The 23693-nt window shown below is 41.7% G+C and overlaps 1 protein-coding gene and 1 pseudogene across 3 annotated transcripts in view; both read left to right on the top strand.

Moving 5' to 3' along the window:
• SASH1 (SAM and SH3 domain containing 1) overlaps positions 1–23693 on the top strand; it is a 219585-nt gene that overhangs the window by 42001 nt on the left and 153891 nt on the right. Inside the window, exon 1 of one of the 2 annotated variants that reach the window (XM_084889277.1) lies at positions 14138–14695. The exons of the other annotated variant lie outside the window; for it this stretch is intronic. Coding sequence (XP_084745403.1) covers positions 14567–14695 — 129 coding nt within the window. The 5' untranslated portion in view covers positions 14138–14566. Of the gene's footprint in view, positions 1–14137; positions 14696–23693 lie in introns of those variants that run through there. 2 annotated transcript variants of the gene reach the window in all.
• On the top strand, positions 1294–11851 carry LOC311625709 (large ribosomal subunit protein uL22-like; annotated as a pseudogene). The gene is made up of 2 exons: positions 1294–1363; positions 11099–11851. The product of its transcript is annotated as a large ribosomal subunit protein uL22-like (transcript).

Below are 23693 nucleotides of genomic sequence, written 5' to 3'. Positions count from 1 at the left end.
TGGGGACAGCCCATTTGCAGGTTCTCTTCTCACCTTTGTACATGTACACTCCTAATTTCTGAGTAAAGTTTATCATAAAGAGGGTATTTTCCCATGCTGTTACATGTTATTTATGTTAACATTTTAATCAATAGATATTGTCCTATCAATATCATCATTGATTTGACCATTTTTCTCTCGTGGAATATGAAGCTTCTTTCCACATTTTCAATATTATTTTTAAAACTGCAACAATAAACCTTTGAGGTGAAGGGATCAAAAAGTACAGAGTGGTAGTTACAAAATAGTCCTGGGGATCTAAAGTACAGCATAGGGAATATAGTCAATTATATTGTAATAACTATGTGTGGTGCCAGACGGGTACTTAAAGTATCAGGGGGAACACTTAGTAAAGTATATGATTATCTAACCACTATGCTGTGCACTGAAACTACTACAAAATAATATTAAAAATAAACTGTAATTGAAAAACAAAATGAACTAAAAATAATAAACCTTTGAGCACAGAGCTACTTATTTCTTTCTAATAATTTGCTAGGGTAAATTGCCAGAAATCTAAATACTGTACCAGAGGATATGAACATTTTTATGGATTTTGATGCAACTTTCCAAATTTCTCAAACTTGTACCAATTTACAATTATAATTTCCTTTACATCAGTCACATTCCACTGCTGCCTCTGTGAAGATACTGCTTGATTTCTAGTTGGAGTATCAAGAAACACTCTAGTCTCAGCAAGAATGCCTGCATAGTCATTTCTTACATGGGTTATCTTCCAGATGGCTTAATCCATCCATTGTAGAGATAATTCCACTAAGCGGGAAAGGCTGTTTACAGCTCCCCACATTTTAGTGCCTTCTTCCTTCCTTATTTTTATTCCTTAAGCCAATTTCGATACCTAATCACCCACTTTTAGCACTAGAGAATGTTACAAATGGAAGAGACCTCAATGATCTCTTATTATCCTTTTAGTATTAGTGTTGAAGGTACTGAGAGCCAAGACAATTGTGAATTACTTCAGACCCCAGAGTTGGTGGGGAGATCTGGGAAGTGATCTTCTGCACACAGCCAATTGGTACTGCTGCTAGAGAATATCAAGGGGGTAGGGATTGGCTCATAAATACTAATATTGGAAAGACAAAGACAAAAATGGCCTTCAGGGAAGTTTGACCTGCACATTAGTGAAATGTTCCAAATGTGACACCCTGCCTCACGTGCCCACGGCTTTTCATATGCATGCTGTTATTGTAAGCTGTGGAGTTACCTACCCAGCCCAGGGGATGCCAGCGGAACATGGTGTACTTGGAAAGTAATATGAAGATCACCACCTTGGAAAAGAAATTGGGAAGCATCAAAATACAAAGTATGAGCTCTTCCGCAGCATGAAGACTAACCTCTTTGGCTTGTAGAATACAAGATGCAGTGTGACTGACCCATAGCACTTCATAAAACAAAGAGCTTCACATTTCTCCATCACATTATCATTTTATGTCTTTGTGCCTTTTCTCCTGTTGCTCTTCTAGCTTATCCCCCACATGGCTGGTTAATTTCGACTCTTCCTTCTAGACATTATTTCAGATAAAGCCTCTTTCAGGAAGTCTCCCATGATGCCTCTAGGTTGCAGTGACTCCTCAGTCTTTATGTTCATAAAGAACCTGTGTATTTGTTTACCACACTGAGCTGAGGATATTTGCTTATGTCATTTGACTAAGCTCATCAAGGTATCAGTATCTGTGACTTATTCTTAGTACATGATAGATATTTACTAGTAGTAAACATTTGTTGAACTGGAATATCTGAAATGTATAAATAAGGATTTTGTGAGAACCCTAAAATCCATTGAATATGGCCTGAATATGGCTTCAGGTAAATGTGACTAGAATATAATTCTAACTAACAATGTTTACATCTGATTCATCTTATTGTATTATTGAATAGGAAGAAAGTATTAACAGGAAACGTATAATCTATTTGGCCATAAAATAAGCCCCAAAACAATATTTTTTTAAAAAATGTAACTTGTTATCATCACCATCATTTCCTCTGGGATCTTATTCTAGTAGTACCCTCTTTTAAATGTCTGATCTCTCCATCTCTACTAGTTCTTTTCTGCTTAACTAGTAAATTTGTTCAAACCTATCATATCCTTAAAAACCTTTCTTCAAACCTTGTGATTTCCCTCTATCATCTTTTTCATCCATTTTTCTCCCATCATTCTTCAACCCCCTGCAGTCTACTTTCTACTCCTTCTCCTGCCACTGAAATTGCACTGGCTGAGCAAGGTTACCAGTGACGCCCAAAATGAGTATTCAATTGATACTTCTGTTGACTTTTCTGTCATGTTGGACACCGCCGATCACTCCCTTCTTCCTGTAATTCTTTCCTCCCTTGACATAGTGCCACCATGTTTCTCCCTTCACCTGTGGGACTATTTTCTCTCAGAACTTGTGCCCTTTCCCATTTCTCAAGGCCTGTCTATTCCATTTTCCATTCTCATTTACACCATGGATTTTAGTCTTTGCTATTCATTATAAACGTCTGTGTCTCTTTCAAAAAATAAAGAAACCTGAGAAAAAGGAAGTCTTGTGCACTGTTGGTAGGAATGTATGGAAAGCCCGATAGAGATTTCTCAAAAAATTCAAACTAGAGCTACCATATGATCCAGTAATCCCCTGGGCATATATCTGAAGGAAATAAAAACAGGATATCTGTACTACCATGTTCATTGCAGCATTATTCACAATACCAAGACATAGAAATAACCTTAGTGTTAACAAATGATTGGATAAAGAAGATTATATGTACTTCAGTCATGAGAAAGAAGGAAATCCTGTTATTGTAGACAAGTGTGGATTTGGAGGGCATTATATTAAGTGTAATAAGTCAGACAGAGAAAGACAAATACTATATGATATCACTTATATGTGGAATCTAAAAAGGCCAATCTCCTAAAAACAGAGAGTAGAATGGTGGTTATAAGGGCTGGAGTGTGGGTAAATAGGAGTTGTTGGTCAAAAGATAAAACTTCCAGTTATTAGATGAATTATTTCTGGGGATCTATAGCATGGTGACTATATTAACAATACTGTATGATATCATTGGAAATTGCTAAGAGAGTAAATCTTAAATGTTCTCACCACAAAAACGGAATTGTCATTATGTGATAGAGGTATTAGCTAATGCTATGGTAGTAGTCATCTTGTATTGTATCAAATCAACACGTTGTACACCTTAAACTTACACAATATTATATGGTAATTATATATCAATAAAGCTGGGAGAGAGCAGGAGTATTTCAGCAAAAAATGATAGATTGAACAAAATAGAGAAGCAGAAAATAGGAAACACAAGGAATGTGGGGGAAAGTAGGTAAGAGCCTCCCAAGGTAGTTCTGTGTTGGACCATAACAGAAGATGAAGCTGGAAAAGCAATGTGGAATCAGGCAGGAACTGATATGCATGTGCCAAAGTGCCCTGTTATTAATCTGCAACCATTGGCCTAAATGAATAGCTTGACTTTTTAAAAAATCACCTTGTCTCAAATGTCACCCTCTTCTAGGCTCCAAATTGCCATTAATTATAACATGCACTTAAATCAGACAGCTTAACACTTCCCTGCTTAAAATTTTCAGTGGTTCCATTTTGTTTGTATCAGCCATGTAATTGGTAAGACATAATCAAAATTTATCACACACCTGCATTTCTACTCGGCTTCCTTGATTGGAAGAGAAAAGGGTGGAGTTACACAAAGCGTTGCACTGAAAGGGCCTTAACTAACAAAAGCCTGCTCTTAGGTTGGCATATAGGACCATGCATTCATGTTACTGCTTCTTACCTCTAACATTCTAGCTCACCCTCCGCATGGATGTTACCCACTTACTCAAATCTTCCAGGCTTTTCCTTCTGCCTTGAATGCTTTTTCTTTTATTTCCTCGACTGGCCAATGAATTGTGTGGTTTTAGCCCATTGACAGGAAGCATGTCCTTTGTGAACTCTTCTCATTCTTCACCAGGTTGACCATACTCTCCTATGAGCACCTCTTTGTTGTGTCTATATGACAACTAACTACTTTTCTAGCTCTGTTACTAAATGAGATGCTTCTGAAAACCAAAGCTGTCTTTTGTCAACACTTAATGTGATGTCAGATACAATCAGCACCCAGTATTTGTTGCAGAATGAATGAATGAATGAAAGAACACAAAACATTTCTCTACTTTGAACAAGCAGGAGAAAGACTAAACAAAATCATGGCATTTTCTCAAAGACTACATAAAAAGTAGTATAAATGGGGCAGTTTATTTAAAAGATTATACACCAAACATTTTATGACACTTAAGCAGCTTTGAAAGATCATTTTTCTTATGTTGATTAAAAAGCCATTTGTCTTTTTAAAGTTTTATCCAGTTAATTTAGTTAGTAAACTTCTTTTCCTCACTCTTACTGCAATAGTAAATCTGGCCCAGTCTGGAATGAGTTGTAATGAATTGTGCTTAGTTGGTCCAGATTGAAGTTGATTTACTTATAGGTTTACCAGTGAATGATTAATTTGTCTCTTTGCTACCGTTTAGCTTCAGCCTCTTGTCTTTTAGTAATTATTACAGAAATAGATAAGTGTTTTTTACTAATTTTATTTGTTGATCACTAAAGAATGGCTACTTTTTTTTTTTTTTTTGAGAATTCTTATTTATGCTATTGCTGAAGAATTCTTTAGCATTCTTTTTCTCTTTCATGTGTGTTCTATTTAGACCAGGAAATTGACATTTCAGCCCAGAAGACTTAGGCCAGATGTTAGTCCATTAGCTGGAAGATGGATTTCCTGCCCCAATAGGTGACCTCTGAAAGCAAAATGGGCTTTTTCTTAATGGGTAGACTGTCCAAATGACCTCATTTCTAGAACAAGCATCCTTTGTGAAGTGCGTCTTTGCTATTGAAATCAACATCATCTGATTTTTGAGAACATTCATTAGATGAAAAGTAACTAACACCCAGTTGTTTCATTTATAAGGCATAGGAAAAATTTATGCCTAGACAACCCATTTTTTTTTTCCTTTTAAAAATATTTGTGTTCATTGAGAGGGGAAATGGTGCAGAAAATCTGGTGTCTGCTTTCCCATATTAATATTTCTTTTAGATCTATTTCAAACTCCTTCAGGTCATAACATTAACCAAAGGAGCATGTTATGTGCTTCCTTAAACAGGGAATTGTTTCACTGAGCTTGACCAAGGCACTATTTAAAGAAGTAGCCATGACCCCAGTGTCCTGTCGCTCAGACTCTTAGCTCCATGTGTGGGAAGTTCATTGAGACATTCCGATGGAGCCACCTCTTTTGATGAGTTCTTCACCAAGTTCACTTATTTATATCTTTAATTGGATAAGACGGCACAGAGAAACGGAGATAACTGAGCCTTTGTGTGTGTGTGTGTGTGTGTGTGTGTGTGTGTGTGTGTGTGCGCGCGCTTGCACTTGCGCTGTGCTGTGAGTGCACACACACCCATGCCTGTGTGTGTGTCACAGGAAATGCAATTTCAAAGAAAGTACCCAGGAGAGGAAAACGGCCTTGAATGACTGGGAGGAGACTATAACACTATGCATGAAAAGAAGGGGAGTTAGATTGCGTGAGAAGAAAAATAAATGTTTCAGAGATTCTTTTAAATGATAGAATTTTATAGCTGAATGGAAAATGAGGGCTCTCTCCCACCTCAGTCCCCAGGAACAAGAATGAAAGAAAGTGTCTCTTTTTAATAGCTGGCAGAAATGTTACTGGTATAAAAATCTTGTTCACTGTGATCCAAAACGTTGGCTCCTCCATGAGAGACCAGAACAGAATGAAGCAGAGCCGTACCCAGAGTTAAGATCAGGCTGGGCACTGCCCCTCAGACTCATGGCTCTTCCCCAAGCAATTTATATGGTAAATATGGGACTCCTTCAAAAATGAGCATAAAAAGGATTTCACACTCTCCTTTGTTTTAATGAGTTAACACATACTTTCCCCAGAATGCTATACTCAGCCCAAGACTCTGCTTTTCTAAACAGTTATTTGCAAGTGTCATTAATCATAAAATATTTTGGGGGTGGCTGTTCAAAGTATTCTGAAAAATATTTCAACTCAGGGTAAGACTGTAATAATCTCCTATGGCTCCCAGGACTGATGTAAGCGAGAAGCTTTGGTTGCCTGTGCATAGTATTGCTCCACCTCGAAGAAGCAGAGCGACAGTGTTAACCGGAGCTTTTCAAGTAAACGGGGAGAAAAATACGTATTTTCACAACTATGTTTCAGCACTAGCAACAGCCAAGGAGGCATTCTCATAGAGCAGCATGCACAAACTAGACAAGATTGATTAAGCAGTCTTGTTGGTGGATGATACCTCCCAGCTGTGCTTTTAAGCCTTTTTTTTTTTTTTTTTTTGCATAATTTGGAAACATTTAACATAATCTCTGATCTCTTATTAGCACCTTTTTTTTTTTTTTTTTTTTTTTTTTTTTAATACTCTCTCAAGCTGAAAGGTAAAAAGGAGGGAGCAAGATTCCAAAGATGGTTCCCTCTCGCACCACCTTCTTTTCTCTCAGTAAGTGTCAGGCTGCTCCCACACAGCCTCACAGCTCTCCACAGGAGACACTGCCCTCATCTTAATTCAGAAGCTATTTTATGGTGAGTTCCAGTCTTCTGGTTCTTTGCCCTAAATGTTGTGAACTCAGTGTTGGCAGTCCACTCAGAATGTTTTTGTTTCTTGTCTATAGTGTGGATTACTGAATAGTTCCGAATCCTTATATTTCAGATTTATGAGTGTGCTTAAAAATTATCTACTCTGATCCTGCCATGTGGTGTGAAGTGTCACTCAAGGTAGTGTTGTGTCTGAAGAATAATTCCCAGGCAGAACATCCGTGTCTACATAGTAACAACAGAGATGGCAACCTACCTGGCTAGGCTTGTAGGCTTCCTAGTGGAGGAAGAGTATTTATAACCCCGAATCCACATTTTGCTTATTTACCTTCTCTCCACAGCCTGCTCCTGCCATCTTCACTTTGTTTTAATCTCTCTTACCTCTTTTCTAACCTCTTATCAAATACTGCATGATGAAGAGGCTTCTAAACAGGTAATGCCTTAGCATGGATTTCACTTTTAGGGCATTTGCAGGGAAAAAAATTTCTTTGGGATTGTCTAGGGAAAAAAATACTTTAGGCTCTCCTTGAAGTTAGTTCCCAGAGGCATTGTGGAATGCCCTGCCTTGAAATGCCAGAGAGGGCTGCTGACGGTTGGCAAAAATTAAACAAGCTGATCTACTTCTATTGCTCAATTTCAGAAGGCAATGCGATAAAAAAAAATTGCATTATTTATAATTGTTTAGATCTAATCTGTGCTTAATCTCAAATTTTCTCTAAAGAAAATGTGTTGTTTTTCAAGTACAGCAACTATTAAAATGAAGCTGTTTTCCTAAAACGTGAGCTATTCTTATGGATAATATATTTTTATTCTAATACAATCATTCATGCTCTACTGTACTCTGGGAAATGTGACATTAGGTGATTTATCACAGAGTGCACTTACACAAACCTAGATGGAACAGTCTACTACACACTTAGGCTTTATGTAGCCTATTGCTCCTAAGACACAACCTGTCCAGCATGTCTCTGTATAAAACAACATGAAATTAAATCAAATGCAAGAGAAAATGACAGAATCAAGAGATGCAGTAAACATGAGATGTATTGAGGCAGCTGCCAGCATAACACAGCAAACTATCTACACTAATAAAAGAATAAAATGCAAATTGACCATACCTTTGCGACGCCCATCAGCCAATTAAAGGTGAGTATGCAAATTAACCCAACAAAGCTGGCGGGTTAATCTGCATACGCAGGTGCCGAGTGGTGGGGGGTGGAGCAGGATACTTGCGTTGTCACCATGGTGATGATGCAAGCAATATGCACCGCCCCAACCTCTCTGGGCCTCTGGGCAGCGTGGGAAGGCAGAAAGGCGGCTCTGGCTTGATCCAAGGTGGTGCTGGCAGCCAAGGAAAGGAAGGCCCATTCTTGCATGAATCTTTGTGCATTGGGCCTCTAGTGTTTTTGTGAGTAGAATAAAATACCAATAAATAGTATAGTCTAGTAAAAACATAAACCAGTAACATAGTCATTTATAATCATTATCAAGTATCTTATATAATAAAAGGGTAATGTGCAAATTGACCCTAACGGCAGAATGACCAGAATGACCACTTGACCAGTCACTATGATATGCACTGACCACCTCTTGGTCCCTCCCCCCAGCAAGCAGGCTCCGATCACCCAATGGCGAACAGGGAGCCTGGAGTGGGTAGCAGCAGGGGGCAGAGCCAGCTGCTGGCAGCCAGGGAAGATGGCCCTGATCGCAGGCCAACCCTAGGGACCATACCTGCACCCAAGCTTCATGCACTGGGCCTCTAGTTATGTACATAATTGTATGTGCTTGCTTTTACATGACTGGCGGTGCAGTGGGTTTATTTCCACCAGCATGACCACAAACACAGACATGTGAGTAATGCATACATAACATCTATGTTACCATGTCACCAAGCAATAGGAATTTTTTAGCTCTGTTATAATCTTACAGGACCACGGTCGTTTATGTGGTCCACCGTTGACTATGCCATCATTATGTAGCACATGACTGTATTTCATTGTCTGCTCATTAAAACCAAGTATCTCCGAACATCTAATTTTGTAATCTCCACTCGCTTATCTCACAACAGTTTCTTTTATTAATTTTAAAAGTAATCTACTGGTATAGTTTTTCAATATGTTATATTATAAAACTTAACATTTCTTCAACTGTGTATTTTCTTTTTTCTTTTTTTGACATTCTCATAGTTCCAAGTAGCTCTCAATCTTGAGCAGATATCATGGTTACCTGAGGAGCTTGTTAACATGCAGATCACACCTTCCACCCCCAGAGTATCTGACTCAGTAGGGTTTTGGTGCTGGTGGTAGAAATTTGTATTTTTAACAAGTTCCTAGGTGATACTGATGCCTCTGTCCTTGAGTCCACATGAGAGAAGCACTGATCTAGATAAAAATTCTAAAAGATGGTGGTGGTATGGACTAAAGCAGTGACAGTGGAGATGGAGAAAAGGAGATACACTTAGCCTATACATGGTATCACCCAAAATGTATACACACTGTAGCAGCTAATAGCTCAATTTGGAAAATGAAATGTATTTTAGTAAACACCGATGTTATAATTATTCAAAGAGTAATTTTTGGGGGGATATCCTATATTTAGAAAGTAGAATCAATTAGGCTTATCTGTGGTTTCGGTGAGAGTGATGGTGTGGGAGGAGAAGGAACCAAGCATGTCTCTGAAGTTGATAGCTTGAACAAATACATGGATGCCACTGAGTACTACTGAAATGGGAAGTGAGCAAGGTGGGAGTGTTGGATTGTAGTGAAAAGTCATATATTCTATTAAAGTTTAAATAAAATAATCTTAAAGTGTCAAACAGTGTCATAGCATAGGTTTTCAGTAAATAATAGATATTGATATTACTGTTGTTATTATTATCTTTACCATTAAAACTGAATAGTTCTAATGACCCCACCCTGCTAGATATAACCTCCTAAATTCATTATGCAACAACCACATTCCAGAGCTAGGAATTACTCCTTTGTGTAACTCAAGACATTTAGGTATAAACCAGGAAATTTTACAGGTATCTTCATGGTATGAGTGGATAAAGGAAGGAAGACTAAAGGGAAGGAAAATGGGAAAACAGTTCTAATTCAGAGAATTACCATTTGCCTTATCCCCAACAACCTCACAACAACCATATTAAATAGGTGGAATTACCTCATCGTATAGATGAGATAAATAACTTGCCCAATAAACCACTTTCTCTTTCACTCAAGTCTTATTAAAACTTGAGTAAAAGTTTAAACCAGCTTTCCTGACCCCATTAACTTTGTGCCTACTACCAATTCCACCATGGCTGCTAAGCAATTGGCTGGTTACCTTCCTTATGACCTCAACAGATAACTGGCAACACTCTGCAATGTTTGGATTAGTGACTTTTAATCTTTAGTTCTCCTGACTCAGAGTAAGAACCACTTTTTACAAAACAAGCCAGCATTTACATGTATATGTACACGTGCGACTATATGTACATGTCTTGTACACATATATATGCAACAATATGACTGATACTAACTTTCAAGAAATAAGTTTTTTGTTTTGTTTTGTTTTTTTTTTGTGGAAAGTACATTGTCAATATTTACACTCAGTGAATGCACTCTAATAGTTTTCTTCTCATTCATTGCAATGAAAGTTTATCAGGACCTACAGAATTGATTTTACAATCAGTTTTGAGTCTCTAGTAGATGACTGGAAAATATTCTAGATCCCTTTCTACAAGAGGATTTTCTAGAAGAGGATCCTTTGGAAGTCCTCCACCAACATCATAACAATGCCAATGAGCTGGATGCAAGAGAGTCCCATGGAAAGGGAAAAAACAAGAGCAGGATTTTTGTATATTTTCTGTAAATACATCTTTAATGGAGCATCTATACTTGCCTAGCTTTGTGAGAATCAAATACAATCTAAATGAAAGCACTTTTAAAAGTAATCAGGATGTCTGGCTTTGATTTTGCTCTGTGTAGCTATGCTCACTTAGGTTGATCATTCAAGTCCTCTGGAGCCCATTTCTTCATTGAAAAATAAGGGATTTGACCAAGATCACCTCATGGACCCTTTCCCAACCTATGCTAAAAGCTTCTAGTAAATGGTAACTCATGGGATTCTGAAATAGTATGATGATGATTGTGATGTTGATGATTAGCCTTTCATATTTTGTTAAAGTCCTAAGGGAATTTTTGGAAATAAAGATGGACTTTAACTAAAGGAAAAAAGACTGAAATTTGGGAGAATAATTAGCCTCATTTTGAAGGGTTGTCGCATCATGAAGTGGATGAGTAAAGAGTTTCAGCTTCATTTTTTAAATGATCAACCAAACTATTCATGTTAAAGAAGTAAAAAAGTGACTACTTAAAATTTCATGTTGCTGTACAGAACACAAGATTATTGTTATCAAGCTCTTCCCAAAAGTGGCCAGAGGTGACCTCTGAAAAGTTCACTATTCACTTTACCCAGAAAAACCCACAAAATCATGCAGATCAAGAGGTTCAAATCTTCATGTTCACTTCAGGAACACCCGTGAAACTGCCCAGGCCAGCAAGGGCTTGCATGTCAAAAAAGCCACCCGTGTCTGAAGGATGTCATTCTACAGAAGCAATGTGTGCCTTTCCGTTATTACAATGGTGGCATTGGCAGGTGTGCCCAGGCTGAACAGTGGGGCTGAACGCCAAGTCAATGGCCCAGAAGAATGCTGACTTTTTTGCTTCACATGCTTAAAAATGAAGAGAGTAATGCTGATCTTAAGGGTTTATCTAGATGTAGGTCAGTGAGCACATCCAGGTGAACAAAGCTCCCAAGATGTGACACAAAACTTACAGAGCTCATGGACAGGTTAACGGTTAAAACCCATATGTGAGCTCTCTCTGCCACATGGGGATGTTCCTTAGCGAAAAACAGCAGATTGCTCCTAAACTAGAAGAGGGGGCTGCACAGAAGAAAAATATGTTTCAGAAGAAACTGAAGAAACAAAAACATATGCCCTGGGAGTAAATTCAGAATAAAGTAAATGCTAATAAAAGAAAAAAAAAATTATTGTAATCAACATTCTCTCCCACTCCCTTCCCAAACAGTACTTATCTTAGTTTTCTATCCATTTATTAGGAAGCACCGGGTAAAGGAGCCTGAATATCTAGGGTGGATGGATTTCTATAGGTTTAATTATACTGATATGTGTGTATGTTGTTGTTGCTAAAAGGTGATCCTGAAATATAATATCTCCTCTGAGGAGGTAGGTAGCAAGGAGTGTGGTCTTGCCTCATCTAGGATTGGAAAATGGACATCCCCGACCTCCCAAAGGTTAAGTGCTTTGCCTCTGGGTCCTCTGATGAGTTAAGGGAAAGGCTGTGATTGGTGCCCTTAAGCTACCTCCGACTCCTCCATTTTCTTGACTTTGTGCTCAGTCACTTGCCAGAAAATACTTATGCAGAATATAAGCCGCCTGCTGGTCGAAGCAGCACAGTTCTTTGTATTTTCTTGAACTTAATAAAGTGCCAAATGGCTAATCTACACTAATAAAAGAAAAAGATGCAAATTGACCATACCTTTGGGACACCCACCAGCCAATTAGGGGTGACTATGCAAATTAGTCCAACAAAGATGGTGGGTTAATTTGCATACACAGGTGTGGAGCGGCCATTCTGCCCCACCCCAGCTGCTCCAGGCCTTTGGGTAGCATGGGAAAGGGGAAATGCGGCTCTGTGCCAGAGCGAAGGTGGAGTCAGCAGCCAGGGGAAGGAAGGCCCATTCTTGCACAAATCTTTGTGCATCGGGCCTTTAGTATTATACAATGAAATTCTTAAATATATCAGTAAAATCAACTCTAAAAGGGTGTTTTTACTTGTTCCCATCATTTACTTACTTTCATGTCTTTATAGATGTAATAATAATATTAATAATTTATTATCAGCCTACCATTGCTTCAACTGAATTTATTTGTATTCCCAGCATCTCTGACATCAGCGCAAGAAATATTAGGCCTGGTCATGTTGATTCAGCTTCCTTTGCTCTTTCTACTTTAACACAATACCACCTTATTTTCAAGGGAAAACTTTCTCATTTGTTTTCTTTCCTTTGAAAAAATATTGTCGAGGATTATGTTCTTACACTTAATTACTTTATTTGGACTTTTCTGTAAATGCTATTCAGTCATTTGCATTGATAGAATTAATGCTTTAGTAAGGGGATTTCAAGGACATGCTCTTTTTCTTCTTCTTCTTGTTCTTCTTGTTCTTGTTTTTCTTGTTCTTCTTCTTGTTCTCCTCCTCCTCCTCCTCCTCCTCCTCCTTCTCTTTCTTCCTACTTCTCCTTCTTCCTTCTTCTCCTCCTTTTTCTTTTTCTTCTTCAGAAGGAAAAAGCATCAACAGAGGCCTCCGAAACCAGCAAAGGCTCCCTCTGCCTGGGGCACCTCATGTGTTTGTTTGTTTGTTTTTGCCACTCAGCCATTTCACTTATGGGGAGGTTCCTAGTGGTCTCTTGACTGTTTCACAAAGTGGTCAATCACCAAATCAAAGGTGACATGTACGGTCATATCCCAGGGAAAATTCTCTCAAGTTTTTTCTTTTTCTTTTTTAATAATGTACTGTTTCTTTAAAAAAAAAAAATACTGTATGTTTTTATCGATTTTTAAATTTTTTTATTTTTTAATTTTTAGAAAGAGAGGGAGAGGAATAGAGATAGAAACTTCAATGAGAAACAACATCAATGAGCTGTCTCTCGCATGCTCCATATTGGGGATCTAGCCAGCAACCCAGGAATGTGCCCTAACGGGGAATCAAACCGTGACCTCCTGGCTCATGGGTCGATGCGCAACCACTGAGGCACACCGCCCAGGCTCTCTGAGTGTTTTTTAAAGAATGACTCAGAAAAGGGCAAATACCTCTACAGGGCCATTTCCCCCATAAAATAGATCTGCCACAAATCTTGTCCTTGGAAAAGCACACACAGGGCCCCCAGTGTAGATTGGCTACAGCCATCACATTTCCTTTAGAAAACGGCCCTTCCCTCTGTCCTTGCTGTAAAAAGGAACCCTAGAGGGCCATGCCCCTCATTGGCGGGAACCCCTAGCAGTGCATGGCATTGAGGGCGCCCAGGAACCCAAACGTCCCCACTCCTAACGAAAACACCAGCCATGGCCCGTGCCCAAGCGTTCACACGCGCTTTTCCACCAAGTCTTGGCCCACAGGGACCGCGCTGGGCTCCCTGAGGTCGCTTTAGGCGTGGATGGCCACTGACGGCGTGTGATCTGCAGCTCGGGGACGAACTTCGCACTTGCCTGGACCCCAGAGCAGCAGGGAGGCGGCTGATTGGGAACGGGCGGGCGCGGGCGGGAGGCTGCGCGCGGCGGCCGCCCCTGCCACCGGCGCTCCCTGCTCCTGCCCGCGGCTCATTTCCATGCCGAGATCCTGACATCAGAGCACCTTTTGTTGCTAAACTGCTTTCTCCGGGCCGGGAGGGGCGGGAGTCCTGTGGAGCTGGAAGAGCTCATTTCGAAGAGAAGGGGGTCCCGGGAGCGCGTCCCGAGCTGCGGAGGCGCCGCGGTGACCCGGGCGGGAGCTGCCCGGACCTGCGGGCGGGAGGGAGTCGCGTGCCGCGGCGCGTCGGGGCCTCGTCACCGGAAGAAACGCCTTGGCCGCGGGTGGGATCGCGCCCGGGAGGCCCCGGTCCCCGCCGCCGCGCTCGGTGGTGCGCACTTTGCCTCCCGCGCCCCCGGGTGGGAAAGTTGGTGGACTTGTCAGCCGCGGGGCGGGCGCCGGCGAGGGGCCCGCGGGATCGCAGTGCCGGGGGATGCGGCGCGGGCGCGCGCCTCGGTGACGCCGCGGGCGGGGACCCGGCGCCGGGGGCGGCGATCTGGTGAGGGGCGCGCGCGCCCCGGGGACCCGGACGCACAGGGTGCGGGACGCGGCCATGGAGGATGCGGGAGCCGCGGGAGCAGTCGGCCCGGGGCCAGAGGCAGAGTCCGAGTCGGAGTCCGAGACTGGGGCGGGCATGTCCAAGACGTTCTCCCGGCTCTGGACCGACGTGATGGGCATCCTGGTGAGTCCCCGGAGGCGGGGAGGCGCGGGAAGGGGCGAGCGCGGGCCGGGGAAGGAGGGAGGGCAGCCCCTCGGCGACCCGGGGTCCCCTGTGCGCGCGCCCCGGCTTGGCCAGCCCGCTCCTCGGGGTCGTCCTTCTCTGGCTCCAGCGCTCAGGGGGTTAAAGAAAGGCACGCGGTCTGGGGTTTCCAACCCTAATTAAAAAATAACCAGCCACACATCACATCAAAGATTGTTATTATTTTTTTAAACAATCGGGTGGTAGGCAACAGTCTCATCTGGGACACCTGCTGAGAAGCTGGTGTGGAAAAGGCTGGAAAGAGTCCTTCAAAGAGTAAATGTAAATAATTAGAAGTTGGCTGGGGTACTGTCACAGTTGGGAGTTGGGAAGAGGCTGAGGTTAACTGATGTTTATCTCTTCACCATTTGTTGTCTGGCCAGGAGAGAAAAGGAACCACATAGCCTTACTCAGCACCACCACCACCAACTTGATACTTGGTTGTGCGTGCAGTTCTTCAACTTGTAGAAGTTACAGGGGATTTGTTGTTACATGTTTGGGGCTAAAAACAATTGGGGCTTGTTTTGTTTAAATGTCTTGTCGTGTATTTTGAAATGTCCAGTAATGTTTTCAAACCGCCCTTGGACTTGGCATACTTTCTGACAAATAGTTCTTCTGCATGGAGAGTGGAGCTTGACTCGGAGGAGGGTTCGTGCCTGGGGGTATTATTAGATTTATTTGGATGGAGCTGTCGGTAGGCAGGTAGACAGAGGAATTGCCTGGATGGGGGTTTTGAGAGTCAGACATCTTAATGTACGCGTTAAAAGTCAACTTTTGCTTAAAGGTTTGGAGTTGGCAGTGGTGTAGATCATCAGAAAAGGCTGGGAATTTATTCTCGGATCTTTAATTTTTCAAGTGTGAGGTCTGGTTTTGAGAGAGAAACTCCCTCTTCGGAATGATGAACCATAGTTTCCTTTTTAACATAGTAATTAAGCTCTTAGGCTTTAGAGTTGAGTTTTAGCCCCCGTCAAATCTCAACTCTCGCATGGACTGACTATATGACCAAGGTATTCAATGCCTCTGATCTTCAATTTTGTCATCTGAAAAGGAAGGCAAAAGAGCCTTTCTTAGGTTTTTTGAGATTTAGCTAACTTGCTGTGTATGTAGTAACTAAGAATATTGCCTGGCTTATAGTAGTTGCTCAATAAATGATAGTTTTCTCATAATTTCTCCTCCCATCCCCTCTCCCTGACCTCCCGTGTTTCATTATTTGCTTCATGGTCCCGTTTATTCCATTTTCAGAGGTCCATTGGTGTTAGGATTGCCACTGTATAGAGAATCAGAGAGGGTTTGTCAAAGATTTCTGTCTGCTCCTCTCCCTTTCTGGCACTTTTTAAAGAATGTATAAAATCTAAAACCTCCTGTCTTGGCATTTTCTGAACATTGCTAGTGAATATAGTCCTTCAGTGAAACCCCAGAAAACCCACTGGGCATTTGAAAGTTATGGTGGCAGATTGTTTTTTTAAATTTGCCGATGGGTGGGAAGCTTATCTTATTTCTTGCTTAGATCTCGCTAAATTATCAGTTACTGAGAAATGGGTCTGATAACATCACCTGATGTCCTTTCTAGGGCATAGGCTGGGGAGGGGAGAGTTGGAGGGGCTCACTTAAATGGAAGGGGGGGCTCAGGGTTGTTTGGAGGGGAGGGTTGGCAGGTGGCACTGTCTGAAAATGTACTCTTTCCCTGGCAGATTCCAGGGCTGTTGGGTCAACTGTAGCCGAGTGTTCTCTGGCGGAGTTAAGAGGTGGGGTGGGGCTTGAGAAGCTCAGAGCTGCTGCTCAAAGGGCAGATGCAGGAGAAGAGAAAGTATGTGCTTCTTACAGAACTAGTTCCTTGTGAGGCTGGAAAAGAGCGTGAAGATCGTCTCAGGTTCTGCTCACGTTTACCCATTTCTTTATGAAGCATTATACCTTGAACAGCAGAATTGCCCCTTACTAAAATCCAGAAGACATGGGTTATCTCTCCTTTTTACCTGCCTGGAGAAAGTCACATGGTTTAAAGGAAAGAACTCTTGGGGCCATGGGAGGATAAGGACACATATGTAATACCTTAGTCAAAGAAATTTTTTTAAAAAAGGAAGGAACTCTTTTCCACGAGAAAGCTGTCATCCAAGTGTTTATAGAAAACTGCAACTTGGGGAACTGTATCAAGACACTAATAGATGCCTTTCTCTGTTCTTACTAAGATTTTTTTTTTTTTTTTAAAAACACAATTTCCTTCATTTTTGTATTTAAAATAAGGGATTTTGCAATCTCTCGGCCTAGTCAGGTGAAGTGGCTTGACCAATGGCATGCGCACCTGATCAGCTGACAATGTCAGACTGCATCCCAGGAGCCTGATGCCACGATTCTCCAAAGCGAACCATCCCAGATCAACTTGGTAGAAATGTAATTTCATCGAGTGTTTTAGGAAAATGCTATTTGAAAGAATGTTTTTCAGTACTGAACTGGAGGAGGGGAGTAGAGCTAGTGGGGGGTATACATGTCCAAACATTCTAACAAGGGTTCAGGTCCGGTTGCTACTTTATTCATTTAGGTTCATCAAAGGCCTTCGTCGGCAAACTGCAGCTCTCGAGCCACATTTGGCACTTTGGCCCCTTGAGTGTGGCTCTCCCACAAAATACCATGGCCTGGGCAAGTCTATTTGGCTCTCAAAAGAAATTTCAATCGTTGTACTGTTGATATTTGGCTCTGTTGACTAATGAGTTTGCCAACCACTGATCTAAGGTGTAAAAATCAAACCTCCAGGCCTATGAGGTTAACACTTTTTTTTAGGTGAATGAGCAGTTTCTGCCCCCAGGAGGATTATGTTGGTGTGAATCCTGGGAAGGGTGTTGCCCTGGAGACTTATATCTCACTCAGTAAATACGGTAGTTGAGTTTATCAGGATACATTTTGCATTTAAATTAATCTAGTCCAGCACAGTTCCTCAACCTGTAGTTGCTTTTAGCTAATTGTTAACAAAATGCTTATTTAGAGAAGAAATAATGGCATAATTTATGGCATGAAATTGCATGAGCCCTGCTTGAATGAACAAAATGCTAATAAGTGAATATGTAAATAGAGAGGAGAAAATGAGTTTAGCAAAACATTATCAATCGTGAATGCCTGGAGGGCAGGGTCAGTGTTTTACTCATTTTTCTATCTCCAGAGCCTAGGACTGATTGGGTGCTGAGAACATGGTTTTATTGAATAATTAAAAAAAAAAAAAAAGCACAGAAGGATGTGCTTCTTCCTTTGATGTGCAGAAGCCAGATCAAAATTCAGTGCCTCATGTACCTGTTGTAAGGGGGTAGACATTACAGACGTTAATATATGGTGTCGTGCCGAAGCTACCTCTTGCACAACTTCATCATGCCAACGAAACTCCTGGTGCTCACTGGGAACAGGAACGGCCAATTGTGAAGAGTGCTCTTCTGTTCTCTAACTCGGCTACATGTGGTCTGCCTGGGTTTTCAAAGCATGTCACCTTTCACCATGGCATGCTTAGACTTTTGCTGAGAAGAGCAGACGGAGTTAGAATCCCGTGGGGTTCACTCTCTGTCATCTTTATTGTGTGTTGCAGACTCCACATTCCTTTTTTTGTGGGGAGGCTCTGAGGATAAGATGTTTTTGAGAGTGGGAATTGCCAAGGTAATGAGATGTGGTTAGAGTTGGTAGATCAGTTTTGGAGCGCTCATTATCCATCGGGTAAGTTCTGGTTCTTAAGTTTTTCCTCTTGAATTCAAGGGCCTCTTAAAGCCAAGCTCAGCCTACTTACTTGTTAGTTGGGAATGGAGGGGAAGAGAATTTCTAAGTGACTATTGTTTTCAAGATCCTGCAAGAGGTACCTCCCCCAACCTTATACTTCCTCTGTTCCCTGCTCTGTTCCTACAGTTTACACCCATTTCCTAGCCTTGCTTAGAGAATATCCTTTGTATAGAGATACTCTGGGCCTTTTCCCTCCTCTGAAGCCTTTGCAATCTGCAGAAAAGTATGTCATAGGCTTCAGTCTATAAATGTTAGGTTTATCCAGATTTGCCTTTTTTTTTTTTTTTTTTTTTTTTTTTAAAGGAGACCCGTCTTTGCTTTGTAGTGTTAGGGAAAGTGTGGGGGAGGGGAGATGTTAGTGAGATCCCTAAGGGAGCTTTTGAAATGCAAACTCCTTTGAAAGCAGCAGTTTACATATTCCTTGGGTGGTGTATTCCTTGCACTGGTCAGCTGATGACTTAATTAATATTAGGTCTTGGAATTGGAGAGTCAGCCCCAGTTTCAAATATTCTGACTTCATCTTAATTTTATGTTTCTGTTAGCCAGCCCCACAGTTTCTGGCTTTTTTAAGTGGGGGAGTTGCAGGGTGATACATGGGAGGGATTGAGGAAAATTTATAAAGGGTGGAGGGGTGGAAGGGCTCCAGGGAGCAGAGTCAGGAGCCCAGCAGGGACCACACCAGTCCGCCTTCCATAATTCTTGCCCAGCTAAATATCTTGCTGTCAAAGAGACCCGTGCACTAGGATGGCCTTCTATGTGCCCCATTCTGCCCTCATTTGTCATTTTGTACCTTGAAACTCTTCCGTCTTCAACCTAATTATTATTACTGACATCCTGGTTTTCATTGTTTACTTCAACTTCTCAGAATCGAAGGTTTTCTTGGGGAGGGGGAGGAGGTGGAGAAATGGAGGAGGTGGAAAAATGGAAGAGTGGAGGGGAGGAGGTGGAGCTCACTGTCCTGCATCCCTGTGTCTTGCTGGGCCCTTCCCGTTCTTGATACTCTCATTGTGAACAGTGGGCACTGCTGTTCCCATTTTACAGGGGAGAGGTAAACACCCCTGTCCTAAGTCACACGCTTAGGATACAGCCGATGGGAGTGGAATCATGTGTTATTTCCTGGAAATTAATTCCTAGTCGCAGTGTTATAGTTCATTCTATCACATGTCTATTGAGATATTGACTGTCCATCTTTTTCCTTGAGCTTTTGAGCTAAGTACTAGCAACATGTGCCCCTGGCTTCCAGAAAGACAGTTTTGCGGTAACAACATCAGCCCCGAGACTGCAGGAGCAGAGTGGACAGGGAGTCAGCAGCACTGAGTGGACTTGGGGCAGTGTGGTGCCAGGGAGACCAGTTCCCAGAAATGCCAACTGATCTGGGCCCTGGTAGTGTGGAGGTTTTCCCCTGTGGTGAGGGTTCAAGGGAAAGAAGGGAGGAAGCACCTGCTGGGCAGGGAATAAAGATGGGGGAGCTCAGGGCATTGAGGGGCACCATGGGACCAGGTCCTGAGGGTGAGGGTGGGGTAGCTGGAACCATTCTGTAGGCTCCAGTGAGAAGCTGTTGCAGAATTTTCAGCTGGCGTGTGACATGATCACTTCTGTGTTTTATGAAAGTAGTATTTGTGGGTGATGAGTTGGTGATGAATCTGGAAGGAGACTACTTGAGTGATCCAGGCAAGAGAAGATGAGGGCCTGGACTAGATGCTGATGAAACGTATCAGTTATGTATCATCTGGCTTCCATTAGGTCCAATATTTTACTCAATATCTGTAAGTAATCAAGGGCTCCCTGGTAGCTTTCTTTTTGATAATTCTTTTAAGTTCAAGAGTAGGCTGGGTGAAAGAGATCTTGAGAGATGTGATAGTCTTCTGATTTTTTTGTTGTTGTTCTGAAGAAATATCTATGTACACAGACACACACATCTATTTCTTGTCTCTGTGTATTGGAGGAATGATGTGGGTCCTTAAAAGAAGGGAATTATTACTTATAATGATGTGAACACAATACTGGAGCTAAATGATCTTTAATTCCATCTTTTCAAAGCTGATTCTGGAGGACAGTGAAGTAGGGAAAATATTCAGTTGTGCAGATGGATTCATCAGCAGATCTGTAGCTCAAGTTTATGAAGGACATAAGAGGAAAACCTATAACTAGTGGTTTATTTAATGTACTGTCTGCTTCAGACTGAACCATCATAATCTCACTGGGATGTATGATGTGCTTACCCATGGCTTCCGCACATTCTTATCATACAGTAGAAATAAAATTGATCTCAAAATAGTGAATTTAAATGGATGGAGGCTAACGCCCTAAGAGTTAACTGTACCATATAATACCAGTGAGTAAAGACTAAGATTGTAAGAATGAACCAGATATTTAGACTAATTTTGAGGTAAAATATGTATGTATAACCTCTTGGATCTGTCATTTTTCAGATGGCATACCCATTTATTAATTAATTTACGTTTGGTAACAGGACCTGAAAAGGGTGGGTGTGTTCCTCATTAGCTTTGCCCCTAGCCAGCTGTTTGGTTGCATAATCTGTCTCCCTGGGTAGCTTTAATTAGATGCTTCACAGAGATAACCTATCTTACAATTTTTCTTGCTGTCAAGCTGTGTAATAGAGACCACTCCAGCCGGAGACTAGGTACCCGGGCATTATGCTATCTCTGTGACTAAGAAAACAAAAGCTTGGTAATGAGATAGGTTTCCCTCTCAGTAACCAGTATTCTTTCTTTTCTGAAGGGATCCCTGGTTGTCTTTCACCTTTCTAAGATGATGGGTGAACACGGGAATATGTTTGTATCCATAGTGCATGCTCTGAAGACTCTTTCCCCATGTTCCATGGAGATACATTGCAGCTGTCCGTGGCATCTCTGATGTACAGTTTATAGCTGATTCCGGTGCTTCATCATTGTCAGTTTGGTTTTACAGCAAGTGGTGAGCGAGGAAGGGCCACTGTGTCTCCCATCTCTCTGTGCCAGATTGTAGCTTCCTTCTCTCCCTTAGTATGCAGACAATGGAAGAAGTAAAAGTAAAGGAAAAAAATAAATGCATCTAATTGTCATTTTAACTACAAGTGCTATTGAGGATAACATTTTGGTATGTGCCCTGAGCCCTCTTTACTTTTAAAATTCATTCCAGTTAATTTTGTGGACTCTAATACTTTTGCCTAAGACTTTCTATCAACCAACAAGTTGTGGTGTTTTTTTTTTCTTTCTTCTTTTTTACTATAGCTAAAGAAAAAAAAAATGTTTATATGGGTTTTTTGGATGCTTGTAAAAAAAATAGAGTGTTTCACTATGAAGTTATTGCAGAAGAAATGAATATTATAGTTCAAAAGTAAATATCTTTGCCCTGGCAGGTTTGGCTTAGTGGATAGAAGGTCGGCCTGTGGACTGAAGAGTCCTTCTGGATTCGATTCTGGTCAAGGGCACATGTCCGGGTTGTGGGCTCCATCCCCAGTGGAGGGCATGCAGGAGGTAGCCGATCAATGGTTCTCATCATTGATGTTTCTATCTCTCTCTCCATTCCTCTCTGAAACCAATTTTTTTAAAAAGGTATCTTTGTATTGGCTTACCTCCATTTTCAGAGGACTTTGAAGACCTCATTTAAAATAAACCATTAACACTTTCACAAATGTGGAAATGCCCAGGGGTAAAAAAATTTTTTTTTAAAGTGTAAACAACAATACCATAATCCTACACACCTATAACAATGGTGAAAACCTACTGATGACACCAAATGCTGAAGAGGGTGTGGAGCAACAGGAACATTTGTTCATTGCTTGGGGGAGTGATAAACAGTACAGCTGACAGTTTGGCGATTTATTACCAAACTAAGCACACACTTACCACTCAATCCAGCTACCACTCAGTCCAGCAGTCATGCTCCTTGGTTTTTACCCAAAGGAGTTGAAAAGTTAGTCACACAAAACAAATCCGCACTCAGATGTTTCTAACAGCTTTATTCCTACCTGCCAAAAAAACATGAAAGCAACCAAGAGGTCTTTCAGTAGGTGAATGGATACATAAATAGTGGTACATCTGGAGAATGGAAAATTATTGAGTGCTGAAAAGAAATGAGCTTCCGAGCTATGCGAGGACATGGAGGAGGCATAGATGTCTCCTCAGGGAATGAAGCCCATCTGAAAAAAAGGTTTCTGATTCTTCCTGTTGATGTAAGAAACACCCAAACCTGCGGATAATTTTACTAGTTTGTTTTGGAGCCCAGACTGAGGATCTGCTGGGGAGCAAGGTCTCAGATGCTCCGGATGACAACAGCTTTGCCGTTTCTTTTATGCATTAGGAATTAAGGAGAGGATGCAAGCGAAATTACCTGAAGATGGGAGAAAGCAAGGCAGGGGTTGGACTATAGGATGGTTCGGTGATCTCGTGCTTGGGAACGAGGGAGTGGGAAGGGGGCGTTTCCAAGGTGTGTTAAGCTAGATATACAGAAACAATGGACAGGGCCTGCTGGGGGCAAAGATAAGCCTTGACTGAAGAAGTTGTGTGCCTGGGACGTGACTGCCCACAGTGACCCGCCAGCTTAGGAATGTAGGTCAGAGCACCACGTGAGGTTACTTTACCGTAGACTCCCTGTCTTTATCTACGCTACTATGGTATTTGAGAAAAGGCAAAACTGTGGAGATTAGTGAAAAAGATCAGTGATTGCCCTGGGTTAGAGGATAGGGAGGGATAATAGGTGGCAGACAGAATATTTTTATAATGGTGAGCACAAGTCATCATAGATTGCCCAAGCCTGTGGAATGTACACCACCCAGAGTGAACTGTAATGTAAACTGGATTTTGGTGATTATGACAGGTCAGTGTAGGTCCATTAGTTCTTACAAAAGTACCAGCCTGGTGGGTACAATGGCTTTTTTTCAGTACTGCCAAGCAGCTCTTCACTTCTCAGCAGACAAGGACCAGGTGCCACACAAGTTCAGGGTTCAGTCCCAAAGTCTGCCTCCATTTCACATGCCAGATTCAGGCTGAGGTTGTTCCCCGTGCTTCTGAGCAACTGGCTGTAAATAGGAGGTACCCATCACCCCTTCTTTGGGCTCGCTTAGTTTGCACAGCAGCCCATAGAACTCAGGAAACCAGTTAGTTACTAGATTAGTCAGTCTACGTGGATTACTGGAACAGTCAGGTGGAAGAGCCGCAGTAAGGCTGAGGGTATGCGGGAAGGGATA

This window comes from Pipistrellus hanaki (genome assembly GCF_964339955.1).
Source record: "Pipistrellus hanaki genome assembly, chromosome: 7".
Classification (NCBI taxonomy): Eukaryota; Metazoa; Chordata; class Mammalia; order Chiroptera; family Vespertilionidae; genus Pipistrellus; species Pipistrellus hanaki.
This window is presented reverse-complemented; position numbering and strand designations above follow the sequence as displayed.